Source organism: Cebus imitator, unplaced genomic scaffold, assembly GCF_001604975.1.
Source record: "Cebus imitator isolate Cc_AM_T3 unplaced genomic scaffold, Cebus_imitator-1.0 Scaffold348, whole genome shotgun sequence".
NCBI lineage: Eukaryota > Metazoa > Chordata > Mammalia > Primates > Cebidae > Cebus > Cebus imitator.
In genome coordinates, this window is record NW_016107663.1 from 483,473 (window position 1) to 492,423 (window position 8,951).

At 53.2% G+C, this 8,951-nt stretch overlaps 1 protein-coding gene across 5 annotated transcripts in view; it reads right to left on the reverse strand.

Annotated features, from left to right (window-relative positions):
* Positions 1–985: 985 nt before the first annotated feature.
* Positions 986–8,951, reverse strand: part of CRTC3 (CREB regulated transcription coactivator 3) — a 119,060-nt gene continuing 111,094 nt past the window's right edge. For all 5 annotated transcript variants that reach the window (XM_037730517.1, XM_017506107.1, XM_017506106.1 and 2 more), the window contains 4 exons: positions 6,822–7,022; positions 6,653–6,733; positions 4,544–4,646; positions 986–4,113 (listed from right to left, as the gene is read on the reverse strand). In XM_037730517.1, coding sequence (XP_037586445.1) covers positions 3,905–4,113; positions 4,544–4,646; positions 6,653–6,733; positions 6,822–7,022 — 594 coding nt within the window. In that variant the 3' untranslated portion in view covers positions 986–3,904. The remainder of the gene's footprint in view (positions 4,114–4,543; positions 4,647–6,652; positions 6,734–6,821; positions 7,023–8,951) is intronic.

Genomic DNA, 8,951 nt, shown 5'->3' on the forward strand with positions numbered 1-8,951 from the left:
TGGAGAGCAGCTGGTCTCCAGCTTGATGGTGGTGGTGGTGGTGGTGGGGGCTGAGCTTCAAGGGAGGGAAGCTGCTGTCAACAGTTGGAAAGAATTTCCAGTTTTCGAGCCTACTGTGTGCCAGGGGCTGGGGAGGTGGCATTCACGTCAGCAGGCCCCTGTGCTTGCAGAGTGTGGAGTCCTGGGTCTCCAGAGAACAAGGCGTGGAGTGGGCCTGAGCCCTGGCTGACAGGCAGGTAGGGAGAGTGCCAAGCATGAGGGTCTTGTCCTTGGAGGGCTGGAGGTTGTGGTTTGGGACGGTGGATGGGGGATGGTAGGAGCAGGCGTGGCCTGGGCGGTAGCATATGGAGAAAAGCCTTGCTGGAGCCAGAGAGGATTCTGGAGGGAGGAGAGGCCAGAAGGGCTTCTGTGTCTAGAAGGGCCACAGGATGTGGCTGACATCAAACGGCCTTGGACAGAGGCAGGAGAGGAGGGAATCCTCCTCTGCGGGCAGAAGGGAGCTAATCAGGACACAGGGCTGTGGCATGAGGGTAGTGGGCAGGGGAGGGGGGTGTGGAGAAGAGGTGTCAGCTGTTTGTTCTGAGGAAGGAGGAGACTGGGCATCTTCACAGGCTGATGGGGAGGCACCATCAGAGAGGGCTACGTAGAAGGCCCTGGAATGTCAGATTGATGTGGAAATGGGATCTCATAAGGCAGAGGGACGGGATGGGGAGGAGGTGGGACATGCAGGGAGCTGGCCCTTATGGCCTGGATGGGAGGAGATAAGGCCTCTCGTGATCTGATGAGAGCCTTGAGAGGAGGGCGTGGGTGCCCCGGTGGTGGGAGAGGGCTGGGTCAGTTCCCGCTAAGGGAACTGGGTGTTCCTCCAAGACAGTCTGACTTGCTGCAGGGCCTGCCTCCCCAAATCCCAGCTGAGCCGAGCAGGAGGTGAGAGAGCAAGGCTCCCTAGCAAGCCCTCACCCAAGTGATGAAAAACACCACCAAATGCAGAGACAACCACATTGTGCTGCTTTTAATTACGAAAGATGAAAAATGATGCATTATAAAACTTGGAAGCAACTTTATACAAATCCCAATCTTTAAATATGGTTGGACAGGGTGCCCTGGGTTCGGACACTGGCCGGAAGGCTGATGATGGTCCCATCCACAAAGCACTGGACGCATGCTGGGAACCATCTGTGCATAAATCAGAAGAGCCAACGAGTCGGAATGGGCAGTGTCTCCAGATGCGCGTCTGGACTTGAAGATACAATGCTTCAGCTCAGGTAATAGACAGTAGATGGAGGAGAAATGAAACAGGAGAAAAGGGACAAAGAAGAACTTCTGACATGATCAGGAAAAGTTTCTCCTAATGCCCTATGTCCTAAAACCCACAACCATACAGAAAGAAAAAGTGGAAATGCAGGCTTTTTAGTTCTATGCTGTTTAACTGCTGTGAGTAGTACAATGATCGATTTCTTGTGACAAAACTAAATACTGAAGAATAGTTTACTATGACGTATGCAGCCGAGGGCCACGACTGGCTTTGTGACAAAGGCCGCAGTGAGTGCAGCCCACCCGACCTGGCAGTGGTGAGTTGTAAAATGCCCAAACCCCTTCTGGAGAGAGCGGAATGACAGACCTCAGGACAAGCTGAATTCAGTGCTAAGCCATACTGCCACCAGTCACCCCCCCTGGTGGCCCCCATTTTCACAAGGCACCTGGAGGATGCTGGTGGGCAGTGTGGTTCACTGTGTAGGTCGGGGGTCTCCTGTGGCCTGGCAGGGTGGCTGCTGTGCAGACAGACTGAACTGGGACCCTGTGACGACCCCCATGGGTAAGGCACTATGTGAAGAGTGGGCTATGCTGGGACTTCAGAACCCTGATAACATCAGCACCATCCCGTTGGGAATGAAATCAGGTTAGGGGGACCTTTGACGCTGGAGCTGGCGTCTTCTGGCACACTGGGGTGTGGGTAGCATTAAGACCAAAGGCTCTTGAACAAAGTCATCCCCTCTGAGATCTTGAGCACAAAGGGATCTGAAAGTGTAACTGGGAACAGGGCTGGTGAGGGCAGGCCCTTCTGGAGCTGGGAATCAGGTGAGGAGGACTCTGGTTTGATGTCCTAATTCCACAGCAAAGATGTGGGGCAGATGTGAAACAGGAATACTCGGATTCTAGAGGAAGGCGCAGAGGGGTACCCCCGAGGGTTAAAGATTAGAGGCAAGGTCAGAAGAAGAAATGGAATGAGGTTTAGAGGGGCGAGCCAGCCCAGGGTCTCCTGGCGACACCTCCTTCTGCACCAGGGACAGGTGTGCTGGATTCAGCCCCTCACGCTGCCTTGCTCCTCTGGGTGGGGCAGTCCAGTGACCCTCAGTGACACTCCTGGAAGGGCAGTGGCTGTCCTCTTGTCTCTCTTTCAGGTTCTCCTCCTCTGCACCCTGTCTTCTCTCAGCCTAGACCCCTCCCCTGCAGTGCTCTCCCCTGCAAACCTCCTGGGCTACCCTAAGTTAGCGGAGGCAGGCAGAGGTGGGAATCTGGTCCATCTGTTTTACGAGAAGGTACTAATGAGTAAAGGTGCTTCCATAAATTAGGCCTTCCTTTCACTGTAAACTCTTTTTTCAACCCCAAAGAATGAATCTCTACTTGACCACAGAAGTTAGAGGAAAACATGTATCTGAGAGGTCCCTCAGGGCCCCCACCTGCTCAGCCCTTCCGGATGGACAGAAGATAGCTCCCAGCCGCCCGCATGGAACGCAGCCCCGGGAGAATGCGGCGCCCAGCTTCACTGCGGGTTTGCTCACCTAGTGTTAAAAGCATATTAAAGTGCGTGCTTCACCACAGGCACCAGTGCGTGAATATCTAGAGCTCTGAGATTTGGCAGGGAGTGGGGACAGCTAGATTAGCCCGCCTTACAGCGTGGGGGACCAGTCACTCATCATGCACCGCACACACGGGTCACAGCGCTCACTCCGGCACACGAATGTGCTGCCATGCACGAGTTCAACAATGAATAAGGCACTGTCCCTGCCCTCAAGGAGCTTACGGTCTGTGTGGGGGACATGAAACCCCCAGTGCACAGACACAGCTCTGGGGCAGGATGGGAAGCTCGGCCGATCGGTGGGTGTGGTTAGCACCTCAGCTCCTTCTAGCTGCTCTAAGGGGGGAGCTCTGTGCTTATCTGGAGTTTGTCAGAGGCCACCTGCAGTCTGTGTCTTCCTTCCCCACCCCCCAGGAAGAAGCATGGTTCTCGTCAGGCTCATCAGTGCCACGGGACTCTTCAGTGACTAGAGAAAATGGTCTTCCTCCTCTTCCGGTCCAGAAGGAAATGGTACTGAAAACAGCAGAAACCACATGGGGGAAAATGAAATGAGCCTCCGTCTGCCTGACTCCAGCCTGCCCCAGACTTAGGGCAAAACTTCATGTTGTCGTTCAGGCACGGACGAGAGCCGGGGTGTCCGCTCAGCCTGGGGATGTCCTCTGCTAGAGGGGCTCGCCCTCCGGGTCAGGTCTGAGCAGGCATCGAGGCGCTCCCTCCCGCCGCTGCTCCAGGCCCACCGTTGGTGCGGACGGAAATCAGTGGTTCTGAGCACTACGCGATGCTATGGAGGCCTCCCGTGACACTGCACATCGATCGCTCTGCACAGCGATTGACTGGATGGCCAACACAAAGACGGAGTGGAGAGAAGCTTTCCAGTCCACGGCAGCTCCAAGCAGCCCACCTGCTGCAACACGAAGTTGGCCACAGGCCGGACAGCAGGACATGGCTGTGTGACCTGGAGGACGCCACCGTGTCTGTGACGGGACCTCACTGGAAAGCCTAGACTGTGGCACTGGCTCCTTCCGTGTCAAGATAACTACAGCCCGGGGTGGCAGCTGGCTCCATTCTATTCCATTCTGTGTTGGCTGTTGCCCTGGAGTCTGTTCACAGTCTGTCAGCTCGAAACGTCTCTTCAACAGAGGGGTCCAGCAGGCCCATGCTGGAGTCACTTAACATGTTGAGTCCGTCCAGGCTCAGGGGTTCGATTTGCAGCTCCTCTTCCAGTGGAAATGGAGTGTCCACATTCAGGCTGACCTCGGGCAGGCCTGCCAGTGCGCTGCTGAGGTCTTTGAACAGGCTGGAGCTGGCGTCTTCTGAAAGGAGGTCCAGAGGGGAAGAAAACTGTGTGTTAGGAGGTGTGAGGTCTCCAGGCTACTGGGCAAACCCAGCTGACGAAGGTCCCCTAGACTGCCATCCCATGCGTCCTGACCACCCCCAGGCCCATAGCTCTTGCCCTGGAATCGACATTCTTGTCAGTTGCACAGCTCCCAATTTTGCAGGTTTTTCCCTTTTCAACAGTCATCAGCCACCTAAGACGCAATCTTCAGGAAAGGCTCTGACTGCCTGGCCCACTGCCCTGCCTCACTGTCTCTAAGGCTGCACACCTGCATCTCACAGAGTCGTCGAGCCAGGCCAGGGGACGTTTGTATTTTGCTTTTTATGTCACGTTGTTTAAACTGCCTTTAAAGTTATCTGAAAACACAGCGAAAGGAAAGGAGTGAAGCTGAGGGACGGCGCACTCACCTGTCAGGACGGCGTTAGGAAAACTCCCACAGTTGGAATATGGGCTTGGTCTCAAATGGAAAGAGTCCTGCGGGTCTCGGGAGCCTGGTGGCACCAGGGGCACCTGGAGGCATCAAAGGTCGCGCGGTGAGGAAGACCCGCCTCTGCTTCCAGGGAAGAACCTGACTTGAAAACTGATTGATAGATACCCCCTTCTTTCCAGGATCCCTGAGGGCCACAGGGTGTGGTGACCGTTCCCCAGCTCACTACGTCCGCCCAAGAGACCAGTGGTCGTGGTTTCTGTGGCCTGAATCTGACAGCGCGCCTCAGCCTCACCAAGGCCTTTGCAAACTGCCTTCTGTGGGAACCCTTCACAGGCTCTGTCCGTAGCTGAGGAAGTAAGAACTCTTTCCTTCCTTGATTTCTTTCTTCCTTTTTACAGACAGGGTCTCTGTCACCCAGGCTGGAGTGCAGTGTTGCCATCTTGGCTCACTGCAGCTGCCACCTCCCAGGCTCAAGTGATCCGTCCACCTCAGCCTCCCAAATAGCTGAGACCACAGGTACATGCCACCATGCCTGGCTGATTTTTGTATTTTTTGTAGAGATGGGGTGTTGCTGTATGTTTCCTAGGCTGGTCTCAAATTCCTGGGCTCAAGCGGGCCACCTGCCTCCGCCTCCTGGAGCCGCTGTGCCTGGCCTCTTCCCTGGTTTCTAGAATACTGAGAAAGTGGAAAACTTTCCTTTTCACCATCAGAAGGAGGAAGCTCAGGCGAACTCCTCCCTATGAGAAAGCCTCTATGAGAAATGGTTATAACTGGGGCCAATTTTACGTTCCTTTTCTGAAATTAATTCTCTAACCCATTTTAAAAAAACGTCTCAAAACAAGTTTCCCCTGGTCAACATGGTGAAACCCCGTCTCTACTGAGAAACACACAAAAATTAACTGGGCATGGTGGCGCACGCCTGTAGTCCCAGCTATTCAGGAGGCTGAGGCGGAAGAATTGCTTGAACCAGGAGGCGGAGGTTGTGGTGAGCCGAGATCGTGCCATTGTACTCCACCCAGGGTAACAAAACTCTGTCTCAAAAAAAAAAAACGATTTTCCATCACTTTTCAGGGAGACACTGATTCCCCCCTAGACAAAAATGGCTCTTTGGGAAACAGGGAGGCAAGAAGGACTGGTTCTTGCCACAAAGTTTCATCCGTGGCCTGCTTTGGAAACACTATGTTAAGTTATTAAGTTCTTGGCTGGGTGCAGCGGCTCATGCCTGTGATCCCAGCACTTTGGGAGGCCGAGGTGAGCAGATCACTTGAGGTCAGGAGTTTAAGACCAGCCTGGTCAACACAGTGAAACCCCAACCCTACAAAAAGTACAAAAATTATCCAGGTGTGGGAGTGCATGCCTGTAACTCCAATTACTCAGGAGCCTGAGGCAGGAGGACAGCTTGAACCCGGGAGGGAGAGGTTGCAGTGAGCCGAGATCGTTCCACTGCACTCCAGACTGGGCAACAGAGTGAGACTCCATCTCAGACAGTTCTGGCACCTGCTCCACCCACATCCACTCCGCAATCCGTCATAAAGCCCCGTCCATGTTTACTGAATATTACCGAATACTATGAAACCTAGGAGCATTAAAAATAACCAACGTTAGGGTGAAACTAAACTGCAAGAGAAAGCGGCTGAATTAAAATGCCTTCCAGAAGGAACTCCCCTCCCTCCCCAGGCCCGAGCTCTCCTAGGAGGCCACACCGTGCGGGGTGCCCCAGGCAGGCTCTAGGCCAAACGCTGCGCCACCTTCTCACCCTGCGGTGGGAGCAGGCGCCACCCTCCCTATGCCTCGGTTTCAACATGACGGCACTGATGAGGCGGTGCTGTGTCCCTTCCAGCATTAGTGACTTACAGTTCTATGGCGGGAGTGCCCTCAGAAGTCTCCTGCCACTTGTTCCAAGTTTCTCTGCTGAAGCCTGATACTAAATATGGCAGCCAGTGCCAGCGTTTCAGGGCCACAGAACACATCCAGAGCCAGGGAAGGGGCGTGTGTGGTCTGCTGGGTTATGAGTTCTACACACTGAACAACCTAAATGGTAGACTTTATGCAGCAAGGGAGCCGGAGGCAGGGGGCGATCACCCACCTGTTGAGGAAAGGCCGGGCCTGGCCTCATGGACTGCTGGTCAAAACCCACATCTGGGAAGAAGCTGGTCAAAGATGAGCCCTTTAGGAAACAAGAAGGTGACCAGTGAGCTTGGGGCTCAGAGCAAAGCAAGCGCTCCCTCCACAGCAACGCTCCTGCTGGGACCGACCTGGGCTGCGAGAAGCTGAAAGTCTGACTGTGGAAGGGAAGAGGCTGCCGGGGGCTGCTGGGCAGGGGTCTCCGGGGCGTGGGGCTGCTGCAGGAGAGGCTGGGTGAGCTCCTGGGGCGCAGGGTACGGGGGCGGTGGGGACACCTGGGCTTGAGCTTCTGTGGGCAGGAAGGAAAGCCGGCTTCGGTCTGATGATACCATCTGCAAAACACACACACAAAGCCACTAATTAGCTTCTGTGTTTCTAGTGTTAAGTCCTTTGGGATTAGGAAATGTCAGCGTGAGAGGATGCCCGAGATCTTCCTCACCACGGTGTTCTATGCGATGCTGAGAAGCCTGTTTCTCTTCCTTCAAAGTATATCTCACATTTACTTCCCCACAAAGCATGTTCCACTCAATGACAATTTCTGTTGTCTTAAAAAGGACTAAACAAGAAAACAGCCAATTTAACCAATTTCCTGTTTTTCCCATTAAAATCACGTTTGTTTTGGTTTTTAAAGCCATGACTTCAATCTGGTTAAAAAGAGAAGACTGAAAAAGGCCCTTCCTTAGCTCTCCCCAAACCCTGTTAAAACAAGACACGGCACCAACATTCACCGCAATAAGCGTGAACAATACATAACACCAAAATGATCATAAACATGCAGACCAAGGTGACTGGAGAGAAGAAAATGGTAACAAAAGCTGGAAAATGAGAAGCAGATGGCCAGGTGGTAACTGGCCTAGCGGAGCTCAGAAAACCCAATGGTCAGCTGGCAGTGAGGAAAAAGCAGGAGGCAATCTCTCTGACATCACTAACTCCCACAGGGTTCTCAGTGAGAAAAGCCAAGAGGCAATCTCATTCGCACCGCTGACCCCCCACAGGCCTCTGGAATTGGGGACAGCAGGGAGCAGGGGCTGGAGCTGAAAGCAGGTGGTTCTGGTCAAAGTTTGTGTACGGGGAAATGGGACCTGCAGAGCCCCTGGCTCCAGTGTGCTGCTGTGTACCACTCTCACCCCTCCACCGCCTGCCAGAAGACTGGAAGGTTCTATTCCTGAGAATAAAATGAAGGGTCTCTGGTTCTTAGAAGGTGAGGCACTGGACTGAAAACACGGTTTCAAAGAAATCTCACGATCGAATCTTAAGATGTCCACCTTTCTTTCCCAGCCCGGCTCTAGGATGCCAGAATCCAGGCATATACCAAGGTGTGACACTGGGAAAGTGTCCTTTAGGGAACCTGACAAGGCCTAAGACAGAAAATCTTTTTGTTCTGGAAACAGTCTCACTCTGTCACCCAGGCTGGAGTGCAGTGCGATTCTCCCACCTCAGCCTCCTAAGTAGCTGAGGTCACAGAAGCATGCTATCATGCGTGGCTAATTTTTGTATTTTTAGTAGAGACAGCGTTTCACCATGCTGGCCAGGCTGGTCGTCAACCCCTGACCTTGTGCTCAGCCTGCCTCAGCCTCCCAAAGTGCAGAGATTACAGGTGTGAGCCACTGCACCTGGCCAGAAAAAAAATCCTAAAACTTATGACACCAGAAGAATCCCAAGGAAATGACCAAGCTAGATCATTCTACAGTGAAGAGCACACTCAGCAGGCCTGCCCACGCGCACAGAGCTGCCAGCCAGCTTCTCAACATGAGCAGAGCACTGAGGATCACTCGGCCCTGAGGAAACCATCTGCCTTGAGAGTCAGAGGCCAAAGCAGACACACAGAATCTTGGAAAGATCTATGCAGTATGAAGTAGTTGTGATAAAAACAAAATTAGCATGACAACATTTAGGCTACTAAGAAAATCCTTTTCTATTAGAGATACATACTGAAACATTTGCAATTTTTACATGCACAGTATGGATGGACAGTAAGGCCAGCGTGGTGGCTCACACCTGTAATCTCAGCATTTTGGGAGGCTGAGGCAGGCGGATCACCTGAAGTCAGAGTTTGAGACCAGCCTGACCAACATGGTGAAACCTCATCTCTACTAAAAATTACAAAAATTAGCCAGGCGTGGTGGCGTGCACCTGTAGTCCCAGCTACTTGGGAGGCTGAGGCCAGGAGAATGGCTTGAACCTGGATGGCAGAGGTTACAGTGAGCTGAGATCACACCACTGCACTCCAGCCTGGGTGATAGAGCAAGACTGTCAAAAAA